Source organism: Chiloscyllium plagiosum, chromosome 22 (assembly GCF_004010195.1).
Source record: "Chiloscyllium plagiosum isolate BGI_BamShark_2017 chromosome 22, ASM401019v2, whole genome shotgun sequence".
Lineage (NCBI taxonomy): Eukaryota > Metazoa > Chordata > Chondrichthyes > Orectolobiformes > Hemiscylliidae > Chiloscyllium > Chiloscyllium plagiosum.
Genome location: NC_057731.1, coordinates 6,578,934 through 6,604,754, shown reverse-complemented (window position 1 = coordinate 6,604,754; position 25,821 = coordinate 6,578,934). Strand labels below are relative to the sequence as shown.

The 25,821-nt window shown below is 43.3% G+C and overlaps 1 protein-coding gene across 8 annotated transcripts in view; it reads right to left on the bottom strand.

Moving 5' to 3' along the window:
* Positions 1 to 25,821, bottom strand: part of ank3b (ankyrin 3b) — a 737,210-nt gene that overhangs the window by 102,742 nt on the left and 608,647 nt on the right. For all 8 annotated transcript variants that reach the window (XM_043712330.1, XM_043712329.1, XM_043712328.1 and 5 more), the window contains 3 exons: positions 22,625 to 22,636; positions 9,541 to 9,634; positions 6,495 to 6,557 (listed from right to left, as the gene is read on the bottom strand). In XM_043712330.1, the coding sequence (XP_043568265.1) occupies positions 6,495 to 6,557; positions 9,541 to 9,634; positions 22,625 to 22,636 (169 nt within the window). The remainder of the gene's footprint in view (positions 1 to 6,494; positions 6,558 to 9,540; positions 9,635 to 22,624; positions 22,637 to 25,821) is intronic.

The following is a 25,821-nucleotide window of genomic DNA, read 5'->3' as shown; positions in this document are numbered from 1 at the left end:
ACAGACAATGGGAGAGACGATGCTGGCCCTTGAACCTGCTCTGTCACTCTACTTCGCGACTCCTCTATCCCATTTTCAGACCATTGCTCCAACCCTCTTAGCTAAGAACATGAGCACAGCTAACGTCTCAGCAAAAACACGCCAAGACCACTTGAACAAGCCCTGTTCAGGAAATACTCCAAGGTGGTCAGGTGATTGGACGTGTAGGTGTGAGGGAACAAATCGGAACAAGAAGTTGCAATATTAAACATAGTGTAGGAGCACATTACTGCAGATGCTGGAATCTGTACTGAAAACAACAAATGCTGGAAATCACAGCGGGTCAGGTAGCATTCATGAAGAGAGAGCAAACTAAAGTTTCAAGTCAAGATGATTTCATCTAGACTTGAAACTTTAGCTTGCTCGCTCTTCATGAATGCTGCCTGACCCGCTGTGATTTCCAACATATTTTGTTTTCAGTCCTGCAATATTAAACCTCCACTCGGTACTTTTGTAAAAGGAAATGGCCAACTGAAATTCATCCGCAATTGCAATATTCAAGAGCCAGTATTGTACAAGAATTCCAATGTGAGCTCCAGTCTTGGGAGGTACAGGAAGGGTCCCTACGGTTAAATAGTTGATGGGGTAGCATTACTTTGTTACAAAGTGAATAGTTGCAAGTATTGGATGTTGTAAATGATACTGAGCCTTGCACTTTTACAAAGTGTGTGAGAGGAACAGTTGGAGGGAACCTTTTAGGGGCATGAACTAATTAGTAACAGTTACCACTGCTTTAGAAGCAGGCACTCATCTTGGCTAATGAGTTGGATCTCTTTGAGAACAGGATGAACAATTGATTGGGGGGGGGGGGAGAAAAAGAAAGAGAGACAGTAGATGTTATTGACTTGAGTTTCTGGGTGGTACTGAGCCATATACAAAGTCCAAGCCCTCAGCACAAATGGTAATGTATCAAATTGGATGGGAATATATTTGATTGGTGAGCAGTAAATCATAATCAGAGACCAATAGTTGCTTGGTCGTCACTGAGCAGCATTAGCTCACTTGATGCAATGGCCTCAGAGATTACTATTGCATTGCTAATGGATGTTTATTGTCACCACAGACAAAGTCATAACAGAGGTGTGAATTAGTCAACATAACCCACATTCACTTCCATGGGAGCTGTGCAAATCAAGCTCCATATGTTATGGAGTCTCCATTCTGATGCCAAGAAAGGACGCAAGTAAAATGGACTCTCTTAATCTGCCCTTCAATGGGTAAGAATCTGCAGTGTACACCAGCAGGCCCAAAGAAGAGGGGTAAATGAAGAGCTAATCTGGGAAGTGAGATGGAGATCCTGTCAACTGCTCTTTAAAATGTTTTCCTCCCCGTTTCCCAGTCAGCCAGATGGACAGCCAAGTGAGGTACTGGGTAGCAATGGTCCACAATGGTAAGGGGGTAGAGGTGGAATACATGGTTGGAAGCTCAAGGAGGGGTGGTGCCCTGGAAGACTGGGGGAAGTCATGAACAGAAGATGAGGTAGAGGTCACAAATGGAGGTTTGAGAAGTAGGAAATAGTTTATGAATGGAATGTCATGCTGCAGACATCCCATCTCCATTCAACTGACATAATATATAATGAGCAAAATTAGGCCATTCGATCCATCAAGTCTGCTCCACCATTTAATCACAGCTGATATGTTTCTCATCCCCATTCTCCTCGTAACCTTTGTATCCCTCACTAATCTAGAACCTATCTACCTCTGTCTTAAAGGCGCTTGATGGCTTGGCCTCCACAGTCTTCTGCAGCAATGAGTTCCACAGATTAATCCCCCTTCGGTTGAAGAAATTCCTCTTCACCTCAGTTCTAAAAGGTCGTCCCTTTACTCTGAAGGTATGCCCTTTGGGTCCTGGTCTCGCCTACCAGTGGAAACATCTTTTCCACGTTCACTCTATCCAGGCCCCGTCGTATTCTTTAAGTTTCAATCAGATCCCCCACCCCCACCATCCTGCTAAACTCCGAGTACAGATCTAGAGTCCTCAAATACTCCTCATATGACACACCCTTCATCCCCGGGATCATTCTTGATAACCTCCTCTGGACTCCCTCCAAAACTGCTCATTATATTCCAACAGTGGTCTGATCAGACACAGGTATCTCAAGCGTCTCGTAAGAGATTTATTCCCTTCTCCAGGCGGTAAAGGTGTCAAGGTGGTGACATCTGTCATGTCCGTGTCAGATTCTGAGGTGTCTTCAACAGTAGACGGAGAGGCAGAACCCACGGATACCGACTGCCTTTCCGACTGTTCCGAGGAGCCAGGCACATTTTCCTCCCGCACCGTTTGCAAGTTTGCAGCTTTCACAGGGTCCACGTGCTTATTCTGAACTGCCGCACCTACCTCAACTTTATACATCACTTGAGCTGACCCTCGTGTTGACCATGCCTCTTCCCCATGCTGGGCCATTCCCATGGCTCCTACACCAAACTTAGTCCCCAGAATTAACCTGCCTCTCTCTCTGGCTTCCAGGAGCCTTGTGTTTGGCACTGGCGTTCCTGATGCCGTTTCACCCTCACCCCATGTCCGGGAAGATCAGATTTAACCTGGTGTGGAGTCTTCTCGCCATTAGCAACTCTGCTGGAGCTATCCCTGTGGTTGTATGAGGGTGGTCCAATAATCAAACAGGAACTGGGACAGTTTGGTATCTAGTGAAGTGGTAAGCTGCTTCTTCAAAAATGCCTTCAAAGTTTGGACTGCTCTTTCTGACAGAACACTGGATGATAGATGGTATGGAGCTGTCCTCATATGTTGAACGCCATTTGACTTTAGAAAATATTCACGTTCCCTGCTGGCAAATGATGGCCCATAATCTGTGAACATTTAACCAGATGTTTACTTTGATTGGTTCTGATTTGGATGTTGCTAAGCAATTTAATTGTTCCAAACTAGATGTAGGTGTACTCTCTAGAGTGTGCACTCTCCTGCTTAATGGTCTATGGGTTCTCTTAACTTAGAGTCAGAGTCATAGAGAGTCATAGACATGTACAGCATGGAAACAGACCCTTCGGTCCAATCCCTTCATGCTGACCAGATATCCCAACCCAATCTAGTCCCACCTGCCAGCACCCGGCCCATATCTCTCCAAACCCTTCCTTTTCATATACCCATCCAAATGCCTCTTAAATGTTGCAATTGTACCAGCCTCCTCCACTTCCTCTGGCAGCTCATTCCATACACGTACCACCCTCTGTATGAAAAAGTTGCCCCTTAGGTCTCTTTTATATCTTTCCCCTCTCACCCTAAACCTAAACCCTCTAGTTTAGGACTCCCCCTACCCTCTCTATGCCCCTCATGAGTTTATAAGCCTCCATAAGGTCACCCCTCAGCCTCCGACGCTCCAGCGAAAACAGCCCCAGCCTGTTCAGCCTCTCTCTATAGCTCAAATCCTCCAACCCTGGCAACATCCTTGTAAATCTTTTCTGAACCCTTTCAAGTTTCACAACAGCCTTCCAATAGGAAGGAGACCAGAATTGCACGCAATATTCCAACAGAGGCCTAACCAATGTCTGTACAGCCGCAACATGACCTCCCAACTCCTGTACTCAATACTCGGACCAAGTATTGGGAGATCATGTTGCGGCTGTACAGGATTTAGTGGGACTCTTTTGCTGTCTTGAATCTGCATACTGGCAGCAAATACAACAGCTTGGCAGCCGGATCCTGAAGACAATTTTCACCGCTTGGCCAAGGTGTGGCTTTGTTTTGGAGTTTTGCTGTGGGCTGAACTAGAGTCCGAGCTTACTTTCACAATCAGGACTCCCGAGGATTTAGTGGGACTCTTTTGCTGTCTTGAATCTGCATACTGGCAGCAAATACAACAGCTTGGCAGCCGGATCCTGAAGACAATTTTCACCGCTTGGCGAAGGTGTGGCTTTATTTTGGAGTTTTGCTGTGGGCTGAACTAGAGTCCCTCTGTTCAGGACAGGTCCTGAGTGAGGCTGTGCAATTGCCTTCACGGGCTTTTGCCCGAAACGTCGATTTTGCCTGTCCTCGGATGCTGCCTGAATTGCTGTGCTCTTCCAGCACCACTGATCCCTCTGTTCAGGACAGGTCCTGAGTGAGGCTGTGCAATTGCCTTCACCCAACTGGTGTTCCCCAAGCTCAGATAGAGAGCGCCCTCTTCCATTGGAATACCCTGCAACTTATTTGCTCCACTTTCTGCATTTTCCAATCATAAAGCCAGTTGTGGTGCCTGACTGAAGTCCATTGGGTGTCAGCTAGTAGGTTCTTTTGCATGGTTACAACCTTAATCCGACATACCAAACTGTCCCATTAAGGGTTATACCAGAGTCACATGCATCTTCCAGACATTTAACCTCGTCAAAAATCCCAGTGCGGATTTCCCTAGTTCTTGAATTGCTGAGTAAAAACAATAGTGACTCAAAATTAGAGGAAGCTTGGGATCGTAATATTCCTTCACAAAATCCATCGATTTTGAAAGGTTTTAGTGTCTGGTGCCTCAGAGAAACTTAGGCTCCTCATAGCCAAAAAAGCTGCAGGTCCACATGCTGTCAGGAGAATTACTTGTTGCTTTTCATTTGCCCTGATGTCATTTGCCCAGGGAACGTAACGCATTCTTTCCACGAAGACTTCCCAGTCTTCAACAGCAGGATCGAATGAGTCAAGCCTCCCAAATACCAGCATGATGACAGAAATGCTTAGCCCAACTCAAGGATGACCGTTACGAGTGAATTTTGTCAGGGACATGCTTTGCACTCGTCGCCACTGAATTAACTCCACAGAGACCGGTATCACTAAGTCACTCTTTACTTACACATGGAGAGTCCATGTCACTGGTCTGGCTTCCTCAGAGCCAGCTCTCAGAGTGAGCAGAACCTCTGACACTCCTGTTATATCTGTCAGCCAGGGCTCCCTGACTGGACCAGATTAACAGCCCCAATCAGGGAACTCATATTCTATGACGTCTACCTGGCTAACCGCGTTACAATCCCTACAAGGTAAAGTTCAAATAAGCAGTTTGATAAGTGGAGCGTTCCCTCAACAGGTGTAATTATTGTGGAATTGAATTACTCAAGACTTTTAAATGATGCAAATTTTATTTCAGCCATTGTCAATGACAGGAGAGCTGTACGTCTGTAGCTTGAAGATAAATTAAACATGTGTTTAAAAGAATGTCAATTGTATGACTTGAGGCAAGCCTGTAGGTAATGAGTTCCTAATCAATGCTGATCATCCATTCCTCATGGATTAATGAAAATCCTGGGAACAGAGGTAGGATTCTGTGGAGGAGGAACTCAATTGAAAAAGACAGGGGGAAATACAAAACTTGCAAGAGTGGTCACGCAGGTATGATAACGGCAGGTAATCACCAAGTGACTGTCAACAATAACCATTCATGGATTTGGTAACTGATGTGCTGGTGCATGTAAAAAGAAAATTAAACCTTTTTCAGCACCGCACACCAGTTGTAGGTGGTCAGAATTTAGTGTTCAATGTTCATTTAGACTTCCAGATTATGACAGGTTCTCATTTAGTAAATGGGAAAAAAAATCCTTTCCAAAAGTGAGTAAATGAATGCAAGATCATCATCATGAGGGCTGTTAACTCATTCAATGTCCCAGGTGAGACCTCTTCTGGAATATTGTGTCCAGTTCTGGTCTCCCTGCTATAGGAAGGAGATTATTAAGCTATAGAAGGTTCAGAAGAGATTTACCAGGATGTTGCCGGGTATGGACAGCTTGAGTTATAAAGAAAAGCTGGGTGGGCTGGGACTTTTTTCACTGAAGTGCAGGAGGTTGAGAGGTGACCTTATAGAAGTTTATGAAATCATGAGGGATATAGATAGGGTTAATGGTAGGTGTCTTTTCTCTAGGATGGGCAAATTTCAAGACTAGGGGGCACAATTCCAAGGTGAGAGATTTAAAAAAGACACGATGGGCAATTTTCTTTTATAGTTTGAACGTGGAATGAACTTCCTGAGGAGGTAGTGCATACAGGCACAATTACAACATTTGAAAGACACTTAGATAAATACATGAATTGGAAAGGTTTGGAGGGATATGGGCCAGGAGCAGGCAGGTGGGACTAGTTTAGTTTCGGATTATGTTTGGCGTGGATTGGTTTGATCGAAGGGTCTGCTTCCGTGCTGTATGACTCTATGAGGAACAGGAATAGTTATGGGAGCAGAATCATTGATAGCTTTTAAAAGAAATGTGAATAAATATAGAGCATATTTCATTAGTATATAGGGAAGAGGCACAGAACTGGGGCTAAATGGCACAGGTCATACTGAAAGATGGCAAACACAAGTGTGACATAAATGGCCGCCTCTGCATTATATAACTGTTTGATTCTAACTGCATCACCTAGAAATGAAAAGTCTTATACGTGAATTAAACATTAGTCCTAACACCTTTCTTTACCTGCCAATTGTACAAATGGAACATACAGTTCAATTTAATCTCCCTGCAAGCTGGTAGATGATAATTACTTACCTTCAGTGAGTTGCTCACTACTGGTCCCCCCATGGAAGGTGCAAGTTCCGGTTGGAAACCCTGCTGAACCAAAAGGAAGATCAAAAGATGCCGTTAATCCTCGAAAGACTCTCGCAGGAACCCGGGAATTGGCAAGGACGGGGGCTGTGCCAGCAGACGGAAGGGAAGTCTTGGCAACTTTGCTTAAGATTGAGGGTAATGCAGCCTCCACTGTTGCCAACCCCTGGTCTGAGTTTGCACACTTGCCCAAGATTGGAATTTTAACGTTTAAAACCACGAGAGGCGATTTCCTCAAAACTGCAAAACATTCTTTAGAAACATGCTTGCAAATTTTACTGCATATGCAGAACAGGCAATTCCTTCAGCGATACATCTTTTTTAAAAAAAAAATTCCTCCCTGGCATTACAATTTGGACTTTTCCCTCAGGGATGTGAAGGGAAAGGCAACATGTCCTTATTAATATGTGACTGCAAAAATACCACAATTGGCATCTGTACAACAAAATGATCAGTGCTAAATGAGTCTAAAGGTCTTGTAGCAGAAGACCACATATACCAATGAATGTGTTAACGCGATTGTTACTGCTGTGAATGTCTAAGAATTACATTTGATTATTGGAATTTGGAAAGCACAACAATTGTTTCTTTCTTCGTGTTACTCTGGCTTGGCAATGAAGTGATCAACCACGTCAAGTAATTGTTAGAAAATAAAGTGAACACTCCTTGAGTTATGAAGATGCCATGGATCACATTGTAACAGCTTGAAGTAATATTGAGAGAGTTTTGATCTGATATGAAAACTACCCAATGTGACTAATCACTCTTGGCACTAATTGTCTCGAGCATTTTGTTTTTCATGCAGGGTCTGCTAGACTAATTTGTAAGAGTTTATAACATTCCAGGGCATATTATGAGCAAATGCCGGAAATTTGTAACAGAAGGTCCTTGAGGTACTATTCCCATTGCCAAATATTTCAGCTTGAAATGTTCTGAGCTGTACAAGAGCCACTGGGGATAGAAAAAAGTGTTGCATTGGCGTATAAACCTTTGTACTTCTTTACTAAGTTTAGCTCTTCCAACTTGTCACACCATGGGTACACCCAGTTCAATTGATTCCTCTACTAACAACCAAGCATCTAACATTGCGGGAAATCAAGAGAGTAGGAAGAGATAATGCACTCTTACATTACGTTAATGGCGACGAGATCGTGAGTGTTAAGAGTAGCACTGAATAACGTTCAAAAATTAGGGGCATTATTTCAATCTTAATTCACAACGAAGAGTTGTTAGTTTTTCAAATTTAATCCCAAAACTGCACGCAACTTTTACACCAATTCTAATAGAATAATCTCTTCGATGTCATGAGATATTCAGTAATTTAAGACTGTCCACTTTAGAAAGATGCTGTTTCTGATGGTCTGCCGGTGTTGGACTAGTTTGAAGAAGGTCAAAGATCACATGACACCAGGTTATAGTCCAACAGGTCTATTTGAACACCCGCTCCTGAGGAGGGAACAGGGCTCTGACAGCTTGTATTTTTAAATAAACCTGGCGTCGTGTGATTTTTGACCACTTCTGATGGTAAGTGAGGGATTCTGGGTACAACTGATGTTTTTGTAATGGTCTTAGACTGGCAAACCAAAGACCATGAGTTCAAATCCCACGGTGCCATTGTGCTTTGAAATTGAATTCAGTAAATCTCAGCGGGTGGCAAGAGAGGAAAAGAAAAGACCATCACAAAAATCCAAGGAGGTCACTAACATTGTTTGGAGGAGGCAATGCTTCCTTACAGAACATGCTTGGCATCTAGTGCCAATCGAGGTAATTGAGGATGGCCAATTAACCCGTGCCCAGTTGGTGTTACCCACAGTCAAGAACAAATAATGTAGAGAGAGTATTGGCAGTGAGCAATTGAAAATTTCATTCAACACTGGTCTGCAACAGAATGACACAGACATTGAAAGGGAAGGGGCTTTCAAAAGTGGTAGTGGGCACCTTAAATTTGGGATTACTATTACTGACAACGCAGGAATACGAAGCCGGTATTACGTAAGGTCTGTTTAGCTCAGTTTGTGGATGGCTAAGTTGGTTGGAGTGCCTAGGAACATCAGCTCTGCTTCATTGTTTGAATGTGTGATTAAAATCAAGTGTTATCGTGCCCGAACCAGAGGACACTGAGGCAATCTCACTAGAAGTAAAAGGGAAGACGGTGGGAAAATATTCTGCCACTTTAGGGAAGGGCACTTTTTGTCACCTTCCTCTCAAATTGCTATTGTTAACTTGAGCAGGGAATTATCTCCCTTCACTGCACAAGAGTTCAGTGGTTGAAACGTTTGGTGAACAATGGGGGCTTTGACATCTCAGACGTCTTTAGAACGATGCAGGAATGGACTGTTACAGATTGAGCAGACGTTAAACTGTGGTCGCCAAATAGCAGTAAGCATTTTCCTAGTTCATTCAAATATTGATCTAGCAAATTTAATGATAGTTAAAGAGTATTTTGGGGGGGGGGGGGGGGTGCTGCTGCAAATCTTGATAATTTCAAACCAACCTGCTCCAAGATGTTATTACACACCTGTGGAGAAGGTGGGACCTACATAAAAGAATATCTTCTGACTTGTCGGGTTGTTGGTTTCAGAAAGACTGATGGTCATTCAATTTAGGTTCCGAAAACAATAGAGAAAATTTTAAGTTTAACCGGAGGTCGAGCATTAAACAAAACAACACAACTTTTTTTTTTTAAAAGGGTGGAAACAGGAACAGGCTTCAATTTAACTCGATGCACTTTCCATTTGCAATCAATCAAATGAAGTAGACAGCAAGCAAATTGGTGATGATGGGATGTTACAGAGGTAATGTCCTTCCTCAGGGAATGGGGAACTAATGGTAACAATGTCAACCTGTGACAATCGCAGCTGGCAATATTGAGCCGTTAGATGGGATAGAGGCACAGTTGTTCACTCCAGTGTTGTACATTACATTGAAAACACAGCCAACGTCAGGTACTCTAAACTACAATACAGCAGGCATTCAGATGTGAACTTACCGCCTCCTTTGTCATCTCTTCAATCAGGATGCTGTCCCTTGTGTACGGACTCCGGTTCAGCGTGTATGACCTATCCGAACTGAAGGAGCGAAGGCTGTTGTGTTTACAAGTTACCAATCAAGGGGTAGATGATAATCAGGCAGGCAGAGGGGAGGAAAAGAAACTTATTAATGCATGCAGCTTCCAGGGGAGCTGGATGGACAGAGGGGGGAGGTCATGAAAGGAAACCCACCAACAGCACCCAAAAACCAAACAAACCAAATGCAACAAAAAGAGAATTTTTTTTCTTGTTATTTCCAGATATCATTTAAAAAAAGATCAAATGGCAAAAAGTCTTTGTTCGGATGAGCTCAAACAAAAGGTTGAAATTATGAAAAGGGACTGAGCAAAACCTGTTCTCCCCCCGATTCCTTGCTCCGACACTCATGCCACCAGTACTGAACCAAGGCAGGCTGAAAATCAGCTGCAGCTAAAACCTGACTTTCTGGGGAGAAAGATAATCCCTCACAGCAGCAGAAGGATGGACTGACCAATGAGTCAGTTGTGTATCACTCAATGTGCTGCCTGAACAATAGGCTCCTGCATTTCCTCCCAGCAAATACATGTTTTTGCAGCATTTGATATCCTGAGGATAAGACGGCGCTCTTTTGCGAATTCGGACAAATGAAAAATATGAACAGCAAAAGCTTTCAGGTCATTTTAAAATCGAGGATCAACTTTCTTAGAACTGTCTCCTCACCACCTTCAATCAAACCAGCTGCATAAGCAACCGAAATCTGCCTGTACACTAACTTTGCAGGGAAACAACCCGTGAGTATACGCAGTAAAGTGCCCTCTGTCATTCACCAGACTGTTATCAAGCACTGACACCAAGACACAATAAGACAATATTAGTGACCGTGACATAGTGAAGGAGGAGAATGAGATAACACAGAGATGGAGAAGTTTGAGAGATGAGTAGAAAGTGGCCTGCTTCCACACTATCTGGATTCTATTCCAAATTCTATCACAAAAGTTCCAGCTAACTGGGACACAACTGTTGCTCCTTAGTTAGGACTGACTCCATGACTTACTATAAAAGGACTGGCGACCAGATTTACTCAACACTATTTTACAATCTGTACACAAGTTGGCTTGAAAAAGTGTTTCCAACACAAGATGCACCCCACATGCCTAACACCCTATTTTGGATTGAAGGGTTTCTCACATTTTGCAAATGGAGGTGCATTTTAAAAAAAAATTCAAAGGTTAAAAATGGTTTCAAAACAGTAGCCACCTTTGGTGAGGAGTGACAAAACCTTTGAATTTTGGGTTTTAAAAAGAAGGACTGTCCTGAAGGAAATAACCTTATTGGGGACCAGTGGCTAAAAACTGCCTTGAAAATGTGTTGCTGGAAAAGCGCAGCAGGTCAGGCAGCATCCAGGGAACAGGAGAATCGACGTTTCGGACATAAGCCCTTCCTCATTCCTGAAGAAGGGCTTATGCCCGAAACGTCGATTCTCCTGTTTCCTGGATGCTGCCTGACCTGCTGCGCTTTTCCAGCAACACATTTTCAGCTCTGATCTCCAGCATCTGCAGACCTCACTTTCTCCTAAAAACTGCCTTGGCAGGTGCCAGTAGAGGTACTGGCCGCTCATGCGACTTCAGAACAGACTATTCCTGGTCTAGTGTGTATACAAACACACATATATGCATAGTTCAATGCAAATACCATACAGTTCATATTTTGTCTTCTGCACATTGTGTGCAATTTCTTCACTTTGGTGAACTGCAGAGAAATTGGACTGCGTTATATAGTAGATCATAAGTGGATTGGAATATTGTGGATACTAAAGTCCAGGGGGCAGCATAGCCTACTACATATCCTTTCACTGCAAAAGACAAAGTGGGGGTTTTAAAAAAATAAAACATTTTTGTATCCCTATACCCACGAACATTATTCACAGCTGATGAATGTATGTAATATTCCAATTCTGCAAATAAGTATCCTGCCGGCAGCCTATCACTGCAAAGCTCTCAAGTTTTCAAACGAAACCAATTGCAATTAAAGCAAAGGACCAACCTTTCAGAATTAAAATGAGAATGGGAAGACAAAAAGCAGGGTCCAAAAAGAGCCTTCTGAACCAACGTGGTGCCCCTGGAAGATACATACAAAGGCAGGCTTAAAAACTAACATGCCAGCCGTCAGACTACAGCAACAGCAAATCAAAAGGCGAAGGGGAGGGGAGCAGCCAAGACTTAAACCCCTGACCAGGCTCGAGAGATAGGGTTCAGCATTAATAGCATCACACCAGTGCTTTTAAAGGGTTAGACCCCTTGTCAGCAGGAGGCAGAAAGCAGCAGTACTCGTCGTGTTGGTTGACAGAGTCTATTAGAAATCACAAAAATTCCCGTTCAAAAAGTTATTCAAAAACATCAAAAGCACAACTTCCCAGAAGGACCGCTGTCAAAATCTGGACTCGACAGCCAGTCACAAAATACTTACCATTAAGTAGTTTGACAAAGACTTTAGATCAGTTGGATTCATCTGATAAAATGACAAGGAACTCACTTGGTTGCAAAAATAGCCAATGGATAGTCAGTTTATTTTGTTTTAAAGATACTTCAGTTCATTTTAATGAGCTTGTGTGCTGAGTGACGTGGGGCTTTGGTCTGGGTGCAGTGGGTGTGGACTCTGGAAAGTGAGAATTGGAGAGAGAAAGGAAGTCAATAAATTATTTCATGCTGCTGCAGACACTCCTGAGCTCAAGAGGAGGGATTTTCCTCTGTTTTTGTGGATCGGGATTAGCAGACCAGAGGATTAATCGTGGAGAATTCTAATTTTCAATCCTCGTCATCAGAAAAGAGCAGGGCAGGAAGTGAACAGGCCGGCATGTTTCTGGTGATGGAACAGAACTGATTCCTACAAATCCTCAGACTAACCTCAGCAATGGCCCGAATTGGTCAAAGTAGGCTAAGAGTGCAGTGTCTAGATTAGAGTGGTGCTGGAAAAGCACAGCAGTTCAGGCAGCATCCGAGGAGCAGGAAAATCGACGTTTTGGGCAAAAGCCCTTCATCAGGAATACAGCAGTACCTACTCACAAAGCATTAGAATCAAAGTGAAAATACTACCAAGATTACTGGAGTTCATAAGAACAGACTTCAAGAAAATGCACAATGGATTAAGAATCTTAAAAGGGGTGCAAGAAAGGGTGCGAGATTTACAACAAAAAAAGGCAGAAAGTTTCAGAAATCATCATTGAGGACACAAATCAACTTCGTTCCAGTTCAATCAAAACAAGTCAACAGGCTCGGAAGTGCAATGTAGTTAACAAGCTCTGAAGAACTAGGAGAAGTAGGCCATTCAGCCCATCGAGCCTGATCTGCTATTCAATCAGATCACAGCGGTTCTGAAAGTGGCCTTCACTCCACTTCCCTGCCGAGCCCCACATAACCTTTGCCTCCCATGCTGATGAAATATCTGTCGAACTCAGCACTCAACATATTCAATGATCCAGTCTCCACTACTCCCCGTGAAAGAGGATTGCAAATGACTGCTAACTGGTCTCAGAGAAATCCACCCCTCCTCACCTCTCCTCAGAATGGCAGACCCTTTCTTTTGAAACTTTAGATTTCCTGTGAGAGGACACAAGCTCTGAGCATCTGTCACGTCAAGCTCCCGAAGAATTTGATGTTTTAATCGGGTCAGCTGATTTGTACATTTCTGCTCCCATTTCTGCTCCCACGTGTCTGCAGCAAATTTGGAGAGGCGATATTCTATTTCTTCGAATGAATAACTTTATTAAAAGCTGTGGTCCCAGAGCAGACTGCGGGGGAAATCACTAGCCACAGCCTGCCGAAACTTGAGGAAGCACTCTCCTCTCTACCAAACCGCTACCCATCCTCTGGCATCAATCAACAGACTCACGTCCATCAGAATGCCAAAAGCATCCCCCTGTCCTTCTTTAACAGGATGTTTTCAGTTTTTCCCGGAGTGCTGATGGATCCCTAGTTTAATATCCCAGACAAAAGGCAGCGCCGATTACAGAATTCCCTCAGCACTGCGCTGCAGTATCAGTACCAATGTTGTGCTTAGTCTCTGCACAGGGGACTCTACTGAGAACTTCCTAACCCATTAAAGGTGAGAGTATCATAACCGAGCCACAGCTGATGCTAAGGGGCCGTTGGAAACTGGCTGAGACAGAGAGCAAGCTCAGAGTTGGGCCTCAGATTTAGGTTGCGCTGCGTGGTTGGAAGTGTACAGAAGTGAGTGGGGAAAAATGAAGGTGTCTGTCAGGATACTGAGTCATAAAGGCTACAACATGGACACACCGCTGGAGAGTATTCCTGGGTTGCAGACAGTTTCCATTCCGGAGTCCATTCCCAAGGCAAGGAAACAGTCCCTTTGAACTATGTTGCCCAGTTTTCACAAGTAAGCTACTCCCATTTACCTGAGTTTGGTCCATATCCCTCCATACCCATTCCATCCATGTACCTGTCCAAATGTTTCTTAAATGACAGCATTGTACTCGCTCCATTCCTACCTCTGGCAGCCTGTTCCAGACACTCAGCACCCTCTATGTGAAAGAAATCCCCCCCGGATCCTTTGTATCCCTCTCACTGTAAACCTACACCTTTTAGTTTTGGACTCTCCTATCATGAGGAAAGGCTGTGCGCTATCTACCTTAGATATGCCTCTCATGATTTTATAGACCTCTACTAGGTCACCCCTCAGTCTCCGACAATCCAGCGAAAAAGTCCCAGCCTAACCAACGTCTCCTTAACTCAAACCTTTCAGCCCAGGTAGCACTCTTTTCTAGTTGAATAATATCATTTCTACAGTCAGGTGACCACAACTGCATGCAGTCCTCCAAATGTGGCCTCACCAATGTTTTGTACAGCAGACAAGATGATCCAACCCCAACACTCAATGCTCTGACCGATGAAAGCTAGCATGCTGAACCTTCTCCTGTCTACCTGTGCCTCCACTTTCAAGGAGGTACCCCGAGGTCTCTTTGTTCCATAACATTCCCCAGGGCTCAACTATTAACTGTCCAAGTCCTGCCCTGGTTGGACCCACCAAAATGGGGCGGCACGGTGGTTCAGTGGTTAGCACTGCTGCCTCACAGCACCAGGGTCCCAGGTTCGATTCCAACCTCAGACGACTATCTGTGTGGAGTTGGCACATTCTCCCCGTGTCTGCGTGGGTTTCCTCTGGGTGCTCCGGTTTCCTCCCACAGTCCAAAGATGTGCAGGTTAGGTGAATTGGCCATGCTTAAATTGTCAATGAGATGCATTAGTCAGAGGGAAAAGGGGTTTGGGTGGGTTACTGTTGGGCCGAAGGGCTTGTTTTCACACTGTAGGAAATCTAATTTAATCTAAACAAAATGCAACACCTCATATTTATTTAAATTAAACTTCACCTGCCATTTCTCAGTCCATTGGCCCAGTTGATCAAGGTCTGCATTCATAGACAACCTTCTTCACTGTCCACTGTACCACCAATCTTGGTGTCATCAATAATATGGGTGGATTGTGCTCTCTCTCCCCCCTTCCGCATCTCCATCTAACACCCTCATATCTGTAGCTGTCTTTGTCTCACCTCTTTCACTTTGAAGAGAGAAACACATTTGCTGTTCCTCTGTTTCTCAGCTGAACAGAGGAAAGAGGATGACCTTTGAGTTTGCACTGCTGCAGAGTGCAATCATGCTGGTTATTCTCCCTCAACTTCACCTTCCTCCCACTCTCTCGGGTTCCTCAGCATCGAAGATTCTAACTATCTCTGATTTAAAGAAGTAATTCCCAGATTGCAAACAGATTCCATTCCGGAGTCCATCCCCAAGGTGGAATGCAATGCAGGAGAATGGAAGCAGCGATTGGTAAACACAGGGAACACAAAGGTGTCAGGGTCTTTAAAATAACAAACCAGTATGGGATCAAGTTTGTGCGTACAAGTCAGACATTCGTAAGTTGAGGACTCCTTGCGTACTGATTGGATGAGCATCCACAGCTCTCAGAGACAGAGAATTCCAAAGATCCACAATCCTTCGGGTGTAAACATTTCTCATCTCACTTCAGTTCTAAATGGTCAAGCTCTTATTCTGAGACTGTTCGCCATTGTTCTAGATGGTTAGCCAGTAAGCCCATCTTCCCAGCAACCTCCCTGTCAAACCCCTTCAGAGTTTTATATTTTAAACAGCCCTTACTCTAAGTTTCAGGGAGTGCTGGCCTGGAAGGGAACTCCACACTTACTTTGTATTTCTTTACTCCACATTCTAATGTCTCCAGTCTCTATCTGTGAGGGATCCCCATACTTACTTAATTCATCTCTTCCTTTTACATACTAATAGAAACAGTGGCAATCTGCTTTGACTCGCTAGTTTATTTCCGTATTCTACTTTCTCTTAAATCTTTTCGTCATCATTCGCTGAATTCTCAAAATCCTCTCGATTCTCAGGTTTATAACACTTTTTGGTAACATTGAAAACTTTTCCTTTAAGCTCACACAACCTTTAATGTGTCTTGGAAGTCATGACTGAACCATTTTTTTTTCTTGTGGGGACTTTATATCTTAGGAGACTCATACTTGTTGCAAATTATGATGAATTTTACCAGCCTTCATCTACCATCATATCATTTCAACTAGTTTTCCGAGCTACTTTAACCAAAATGTGGTGGAGCCGGAGTTGGACTGGGATGTACAAAGTTAAAAATCACACAACACCAGGTTATAGTCCAACAGGTTTATTTGGAACTACTAGCTTTCAGAGCACTGCTCCTTCATCAGGTAACTGACGTTTTGGGCATAAGGCCTTCATCAGGAATGAGCTTGCGGAAGAAGCGTTGAATGTCACAACGTGTGTTGAATTCCTTGATTTGGGAGCATAGGGGAATGAAGGTGAGGCCTTTGCTGAGGACTGATGAAGGGCTTATCCCTGAAACGTCGACTCTCCTGCTCCTCGGATGCTGCCTGACCTGCTGTGCTTTTCCAGGAAAACACTCTCGACTGTGATCTCCAGCATCTGCAGTCCTCACTTTCTCCCAGTTGATTTTAACCAACCCATCCCTTATACCTATGTTATTTACATTGTCCAGTGTTAAAACTTGAATTCTGAACTAAACTAGCTTGTTTGGATGTTAAATTCTATCATAATATGATCACTATATCCAAGATATTATTTTACTATGGTGTTTGTAAGTACTTAAATGCGTTCCATGCTAGAAACTTTCCAATTAGTTTTCCACCTGGCTACAAATGACATCCCATGTGACTGTGACAAAGTAAGCTTTCTGTCCTTGTCTTTCTCAAGCTACTTGATCACATCATTCTGTTCAAAGACTTTGCTGCTCTCATCCAACTGGGTCGAACTTTACTCACTTGGTTTCATTCTCATCTATCCAATCAAAGCCAGAGAGTCTTTTGCAAAGGCCTTTCCTCCTGTTCTGTACTCTTAACGCTGATAGTCCCCAATGATCAATGCTCTGGCTCAACCTATTTCTCACCCACAAGCTGTCTCTTGGTGATGTTATCCAAAAGCAAGATTAGTTTTCGCATATACATTATCCCTGCTCTCACAATTCCCCTCCTGTTGCTGGATTATCAGACCGCTATACCGCATCCACTATTGGACGAGCAGAACTTCCCTCCAATTAAACATCATAAAGACTAAAGCCGAGATATTCAGTTCCTGCTCCAAACTCCATTCTGCATCTACCAGCTCCGTCCCTCTCCATGACAACCATCTGAGATGAAGCCCGACTGTTTGCAACCTCAGTGTCATGTCTGACCTCAGTTGGTTTCTGCTTGTATATTCATGTCATTACGAAGATGGTCTATTTCAATGCCTGTAACATGGCCCAATCCCATGGCTGCCTCAGCGACTTTGCTGTGAAAATCCTCAAGTATCCTCCAGACAAGGCTGATCCAAAGTGCTCCAAGCTGGTCTGCTGTATTCTATTCTGTTTGACCCTTCACTAATTTGCCATCTCTGCTGCCTTTGTTTTAATTTGAAGCAAATCCTGTTCGGCTATCACCCTCCTGTATGTTAGCCTGTACTGGCTCAAGGTCAACATCACTTTGATTTTAAAGTTCCCACCTTTAATTACAAACTTCTCCAAAGGCTTTGTTCTTCCCAGTCTCTGTAATTTCTCCAGCTCCATAAGCCTCGGAGATATCAGACTCATCTAATTCTGGCTTTGTGAGCATCCCTGATTTTAAACACTCCATCTCTGGTTGCTATGCCGGAGTTACCTATGGCCTAAGCGCTGGAATTCCCTCCCTAAACCTCTCTGCTTTGCCTTCTTCCAATAAGACACTCCTTGAAACCTACCTCGGCAATTAAGCTCTTTGATTGAAGAGCTTTTTACATGTTTTGCATAAAATTGTGCTTTATAATGTTCCTGTGAATTCCTTGGGATTTTTAAATTAAAAGTGCTATTTAAGTTGCTGTTATAAGTTACCTGATCTCATCACACAATGCTTCCATGTTGGTTTGACAACATACTGATCTAGAAAATTACATTGAGTACATTCCCTGAGCTCTCCCTCCACAAAATTCCTGCAAATTTGCTTTTGTTTAATCTGTAAGAGCAATTAAAGACCCTAATTGTGGAACGTTTTTCTAAACACCGAGTTCAGTGACACTATTATGCACCTCCTACAATAGGTGGGATTTGTTTCCTGCATCTTTAATTTCCTGATGTATATTCTGCCAAACACTACAAGTACTCTTAAACAGACAGCAACCACTCTGACCTGCATTTTCTGCCCTTTGTTACTTATTAGCTCCATGCAAATCAATTCCACCTCTTCCCTTCCTAAGACACTATCTTTTCTTCTCCCATCCTTTACATTCAGGACTACTATTCCTACTTTTTCATTTTACCCATCTCTTTGAAAAGTCAAATCGTCCCAAAATATTTAGCTCCTAACCTTGCAGTCATTCTGTACTCACATCACAGTCATAGTTATTAAAATCAAACCAATTACTTCTACTTGCTACTAACTCAGCTATTGTTACTAAGCTCTTTCAGCTTTAATATTTTTCCCTTCCCATCGTATCACCACAATTGCCAACATCCTATTATCACTTCTGAGCTCTCTGTCCCTTCTTGACACACTGTCCTTATTTATAACTCAACTTAACACCCTTTGCTGGTTCTTTGATATTTCTTTAACTGCCCCCTCAGCCTTCAATGGTTTAATGCCATGTTAACTGTTCTAGTTGCTTGTTTCATTCGGATATTAGTCCCAACCAGCTTAACAGATTGCAGTCCTGACAGTATCAACTCCTCTTTCTCTAATACTGGCAGCAGTGAATTGAAACATCCAGCTCCATTCCGATCTTTCTCCAGTGAAAATCAGGGAGCAAAGTCTCCACTAGTTGGAGTCATTCCCAACATAAGGTAAGATAGTTCTTGTTAGCAACATTCACAACCCACGAACAAAGGAAAAACTCTGAAGAATCTATATTATGAGAAAAGGTTAAGAATGTTGGGTCAACACTATGGAAAGGAAGATTTGTGGTGATTGGAACAAGGTCAGCCAGGTGGACTTCACAGAAGCTGAGTTTCCTGATTGAGGCTGTTAACCTGGTCCCATCAGGTAGCCCTGGCTAACAGTTAGAAACAGGAGTGTCCGAGGTTCTGTTCATGCTGAGAGCTGGCTCTGAGGGAACTGAATCAATGTCAAGGACTCTCCACAAGTAAATAAAGGGTAACTTGGTGATGGGATACAGGCCTCTGTGGAGTTATGACACACGTCACACCTAATTTTAATTTTTGTGACGACGAAATGGTTGTTCAAGGCAAACTGGAATCAAGGGTGAGGGGTTCATATGCCAACAGGCAAGCTAAAAATTAAGTTAGGAGCAAGATTAGAAATAGATTTGTCAATAAATTAATCAAAACCATCCAAGTAAATACTATATGGGCATCTCCAAAAGGTAACAGAATATATTCATGGAGACAGAATGCACGAGTACGCCAAAAGGGCAAGTCATTAAGATTCAGATTGAGAGGAAGTGTTGTCCACTTGTCTAATCTTGTGCATTAAAACATTTAGAGTCCTTTCATCAGAGCCATCAGATGCCTGCAGAAGTACTAAATGCAGGTGGTGCAACTGTGGTTGATGCAATGAAAGGGATGACAAATATGATATGGATAAGAAGATCATACACCAATGTCCTAAAGTATTGTTCGTCAACATTAAGTTACAAATCACACAACACCAGGTTATAGTCCAACAGGTTTATCTGGAGCGCTTCAAAAGCTTGTACTTGCAAATAAACCTGTTGAACTATAACCTGGTGCTGTGTGATTTTAAACTTTGTCCACCCCAGTCTAACACTGGCACCTCCACATCATCATCAGCATTAGGCAGAGTTTCCGTCTGAACAGTAAGGATCGGTTTGGATTCATTCCTGGAAATGATACAAAGTGAAGCTGAGTTGTTCTCAGCTAAAGGCAGTGGACAAATTCAAGGACCTAAGCTTGACAATAAACACCGAAGTTATATCGAAGAACGAAATCCAGCAAGAGGAGAAATCAATCTGCATGTCCTAAAGCAACAGCATGAAGGTCGAAGAACACTATTCTGATCTCCAGTGTGGAGGATTCACTCTATGGATGTGAGAATTGGACTTTGAAGCAAGAGGATGAGAGGAGGATAACATTTATAGACAAAGAGATGTACAGCACAGAAACAGACTGACTGGGCCCATAGTCACTGGGCCCATAGTCATTGCCTACCTCAAGTTGCCTTGGAGAAAGTGGTTGCGAGCTACCTTCTTGAACTGCTGCAGTCCACATGCTGTAGGCTGACCCACAATGCTATTAGGGAGAGAATGCTAGGATGGTGACCCAATGAAGTAACGGTGATATATTTCCAAGTCAGGATGGTGTGTGGCTTGGAGGGGAACGTGCAGGTGGTGATGTTCCCGTGTATCAGCTGCCCTTGCCCTTCTGCCCAGTAGCAATCATGGTCTTAGAAGGTGCTGCCTATGGAGCCTTGGTGAATTTCTGCAGTGCATCTTGGAGATGGTACGTACTGCTGTTACTGAGCATCGGTGATAGAAGCAGTGGACGTTTGTAGCTGTGGTGCCAAACAAGTGAGGTGCTTCTGGAATGTTGCTGGAGCTGCACCCGGCCAGGCAAGTTCCATCACACTCCTGATTTACATTTTTTAAATGATGGACAGATTTTGGGAACTCAGAAGGCGCTTCAGAATTCCCAGCTCTGACCTGTCCTTCTAGCCACTATTTATATGACTGTTCCGGTTCAGTTTCTGGTCAAAGGAACCCCCAGGATATTGATAGAGGAGGGATTCAGTGATGGTAATGCCACTGAATGTCAAAAGGTGGTGTTCAATCCTTTTTTGTTGGAGACGCTCATTACCTGGCATTTGTGTGGCGTGAGTGTTACTTGCGACTTGTCAGCCCAAGCCTGGATATTGCCCAGATCTTGTTGCATTTGAACATGGACTGCGTCAGAGTCTGAGGAATTGTGAATGGCGCTGAACATTGTGCAATTATCAGTGACCATCCCCAACTTCTGATCTTATGATGGAGGGAAGGTCATTGATAAAACAGCTGAAGATGGTTGGGCCTGGGATACCAGGATCCGATGGATGGGCAGAAAGTCAAATGATTGGGTTAGATCAAGGGTAGAAGCTCCAAAAGTCAAAAGGGTTGCTAAGTTGAGTTAGAGAGAGAAGGATAGTTAAGTACAGACACTGGAAAACCTAACAGGCAACAACTGAAGAAGAAATTGGAGATAAAAACAGAAGAAGTAGATGAAGAATTGTATGAATGAAGAACGTTGAGGTGTGGCCTGGAGGAGGCTTGAAGAAAACCAGGGAAGAAGCAAGACAATGCTAATGGTCCAACTGAGGCTGCAGGGGCAATGAAAAAGGATTAGAGAATGCTTTTGAAGTAATGGCAGATACTCAATGACATCCACAGTAACATGCACGTGATATCAGTTGTCACAAGAAGATAGTTTGCAATAAGTCTAATGGTAACAGCCATTACAAAAGCCTTTCAAAATATACCAGTAACCATGGAAGTATTAAGGCAAGAATTAACAGGATAGCAATGAGATTAGAAACTGAGTTGCCATGTTAGTTCGACAAGATTGAAATGGTTCATTTGATGCAGAGCATTGCTGTAATGATGTAATCCCACTACAGGTCTTCAATGAATTTTGATTCACCACATCATGTGACATGGTTAGTGATGAGTGGTCCAGAGTAGCAGGGAACTGTCAGCTAATACCTATGACCTTAATAACATTTTGTGAAAAAGCAATAATAAATTTATCAAATGCACTGAATTTATCATTGCCTTCAGGGTAATTCTCATTAATGGCATAACTTGTAAGTAAATGTTAGATTCTTTTTGTTTTAATCCCGGGGATTTTTCTTCCTTGAGCAGGTAGCACAGTGGGCAGTCTGGAATATAAGGCAGCGCTCTGTTTGTTGACATCCACATCAGCTAATTAAAATGAAGAAGTTGCGAGCGAATGCATGACTATGATGGATGAATACTGAAGGTTCAGCCAATCTGTGATCATCACCCAGTGGATATCTGGCATTGCTCTCATTTGTAATATCCAAATTCCAAAGGCCCAATTCAGGAGCATCTAGTTTGATCCAGGGTGTAAGCTTTTGACTCGGCATTGCTTAAGATCATAAAATTGCCACAGATACAACAACAAGACAAATGCTGGAGGTCCCTCGCTTTGACTACTACAGCCCAATCACAAATTTGAATCAATAAACACAGTTGACTCCTTTAAGCAGCAAATACCACCACCTCCAGTGTGTATATTTACTCACATCCTGGGGAAGTCTACTGTACACTATTCTTCCAAATTTCACATTCAGGGAAAAGGACAGTTTAGATGTCAAGTACTCACAGGCCAAACCAGCACACGACTTAAGAGAATCACCCGACAAAGTTAACTCGGCAAGTGCATGATACAGCAAAGGGGAAGCTTGCTAACTACTTAGGCAACTTCAAAAACCTAAACACGCAACACATCACTACCAACTGGGAACAGGAACAGGCATGGCCACTGAAGAAGTAAAAGCTTCATATTATCTTACCTGATTTTAGGACTTTTTTTAAACAAATTGTGGAGAAAGAAAAGGAAACAGGAGAAAATAGAAGTGATTAAAGAAGCAGAAGAAGCAGAAACAAGTAATAAATATAGTGCTGTGGTCCAAAATCTACGGTTTCCTTTTTAATCTTATATGGCCCACAGAACACTAAGCATGTTATCTTTAAATGGTTAACATTAGGAAACATTTTACTAAACAATGAGGCAAAGTAAGTGCATTCTTACAGATACAAAAACATTCATTAGTGAGACGCCAGTTAAAACATTTTTTCAGTCACAAACAGATTCTATTAAACCAATAAACCACAAAATAACAATCATAATATTTCATATTACAATTTGATTTAAAGACAAAATACATTACGTTCTTTTAATGAACAAATTAGGTTATCAAATCTTTCCAAATTCACTATATTCAATACAGTGGTTGGATGTCTCGGCTGCAAGAGTGTCTCTGCTATGCGAATCTGATAACCCACCCAATGGATTCCCGCCTCTGTACCTTCTAACCAACTTGCGTCTTGTTTACGTTGCAAACAGAGCCCGATTCTCATCCCACTTACTGAGGCTGGGACATAAGCTCCAATGGTGAAGCCTTTCTGAGGTTAGTTTAGACCCATCAGTCTCCACCCTTCCTTTTTAAGGATTGGCACAATATGATCAAGGGGGAAAGGCGATCAACAGGAGCAGGATGTTAGGAAAGCACCACGTATGGGGGATGTGTGTGTGTGGTGCTGATTTACCGCAAACAGAGCAGACCATCAGAAACTCTGAATGCTGGAATGTCGGGAATCTAAGATTAACCTTGCTAGCCACTGCGTACTTTATGACAAAGAGTCTCTGTTGTGAAAAAGCACACCAGTCAAACTGAGCTCAAGCAATAATTGGTGTCCAAGTAAATTTCTTTTCTTTTTGCAAAAATTTTCTTTTTTTAACTTATTTCTTTGAATGAGGATCAAAGGTGATATGAGGAAACATACAGGTCTGTATTACTCCCTGTCACGGGGAAAGGTAGCTGGTGAGGAGGAAAGAGAGGGACAGCAAAGTACGGCGGCACAGTGGCACAGTGGTTAGGGCGGCACGGTGGCAGAGTGGTTAGGGCAGCACGGTGGCACAGTGGTTAGCACTGCTGCCTCACAGCGCAAGAGACCCGGGTTCAATTCCCGACTCAGGCGACTGACTGTGTGGAGTTTGCACATTCTCCCCGTGTCTGCGTGGGTTTCCTCCGGGTGCTCCGGTTTCCTCCCACAGTCCAAAAGATGTGCAGGTCAGGTGAATTGGCCAGGCTAAATTGCCTGTAGTGTTAGGTAAGAAGGGGTAAATGTCAGGGTATGGGTGGGTTGCGCTTCGGCGGGTCGGTGTGGACTTGTTGGGCTGAAGGGCCTGTTTCCACACTGTAAGTAATCTAATCAAACTACATTTAATCATTTCACACGCTACATGTCGAGGATATGTTGAGCTGAAAGGTTAATTAGCTTCAAAGAAAATTGCAGATTGGCAACTGATTAGAAAATCTCAAACAAAGCTCTGAATGATTAGTAACTTCATAGAACCCCTAAAGTGTGGAAGTAGGCCATTTGGACCATCAGGTCCAACCAACCCCCTCACAGCATCCCACCCAGACCCATCTCTCCAACCTATCCCCGTAACCCTGCATTTCCCATGGCCAAATCACCTAATCTACACATCTTTGGACTGTGGAAGGGAACCAGAGAACCCGGAGGAAACCCTCGCAGAAGCGGAGAGAATGTGCAAACTCCACACAGACAGTTGCCTGAGGGTGGAATCGAACCCGGGTCCCTGGCGCTGTGAGGCAACAGTAATAACCACGGAGCCATTGTGGTGCCCAAACTTGGTGCGTTACTCAAAATGAATTGTATAAAAATAGGGAGCAAACAGAATAGAACACTGATGTGAATATTGCAACTATTCTACTTGGTGGAGGTGCCTTCACTGAGGGTCAGAACCAGCATAATGCACACACTAAAAGCATTTAAAGCAAAGGGGAAAGGATTCAAGGGTGCTGGTTTAATTGGGTTAAATATTAAAAATGGAGGTCTCTCATGTTGAAAAGAAAATCCACTGGGCACATGACAAGTTTTGCCTGACAAACAATTGAACACACAGCAACACAAGTGCAGAAATGGCTGGAAAACTAAAGACGCTTCCAAAGCTCAAGGAAGCAGGAGAGAAACCAAACAAACTGCCCGGGCTTCATGTCATTTTGAAAACAGGAGATTTTTTTTTCTTTCTACCGCAACTTAATTTTTTTTTGAACACATCATCCCCAGACACATTTCTCAAAAGGGCAGTCAGGTTACAGGAGAACAGGGCAATTTCAGGGTTAAAATATCAGCTGCGCACATGTTTTATTTGATGCACAGATTCATCAAAGTAATTAGCTACGCCTCAAGAGAGCTTAATAGCTCATTCATTCACAGCTTGTTTTGGTCTCCCTGGGAGGTTTAAGGTATGATTGTGATGCCGACAGTTGGGGGAAAGGCAGTCACAAGACCACACAGGCCTTTCTGTCAGCTGTTTACTCAGGAGAGGGTGGGACAATGGGACATGGCATTCGCTGGTGGTCAACAGGGCAGTGAACAGTGATCGTCCGTGATTAGAATCTGGAATGTGCCCATTCCTGTAAGACGCGAACCAAAAATCACTTTTCCGATCCCCAGTGGTTGCCTCAGGTTATGCCACTTGCTACTTTCTAGACATTTCTTGAATGAAGTGCAGCTGGTGGCCCAAAAATTGAGGCCGTGAAAGAATTCCTCTGATACCCCTCGTGGAATGCCCAGAGGTCAGTTTTATTGTAGTCAGCTGAAAGAGTTACAGCTTGCTTGCATTAATTACTGGGAATCCAGAACATTGGGGGTGTGGTGGTGGTAGTGGTGGTGGGAATGGGGGGAAGAGAGAGGGTGGTGGGGACGGTGGGGGGGGTAACTTAAAATCTCATTAAAGACAGGCCATTCAGGGGTGATATCAGGAAGCACTTCTTCACAACAAAGGAACATTGTGGAAGATACTTTCATTTTCTCATGTATCAAATTTATTACTATGATTTTGTTCTTTTGAAGGTCTGTAATGCTGGACTTGTTATTTCTTTATTTTTCTGATTTCCCTCTACCACCCCCATCCCAAAGTATTTGTACTCAGGGATCTGGTGCCATAAATGAGTAC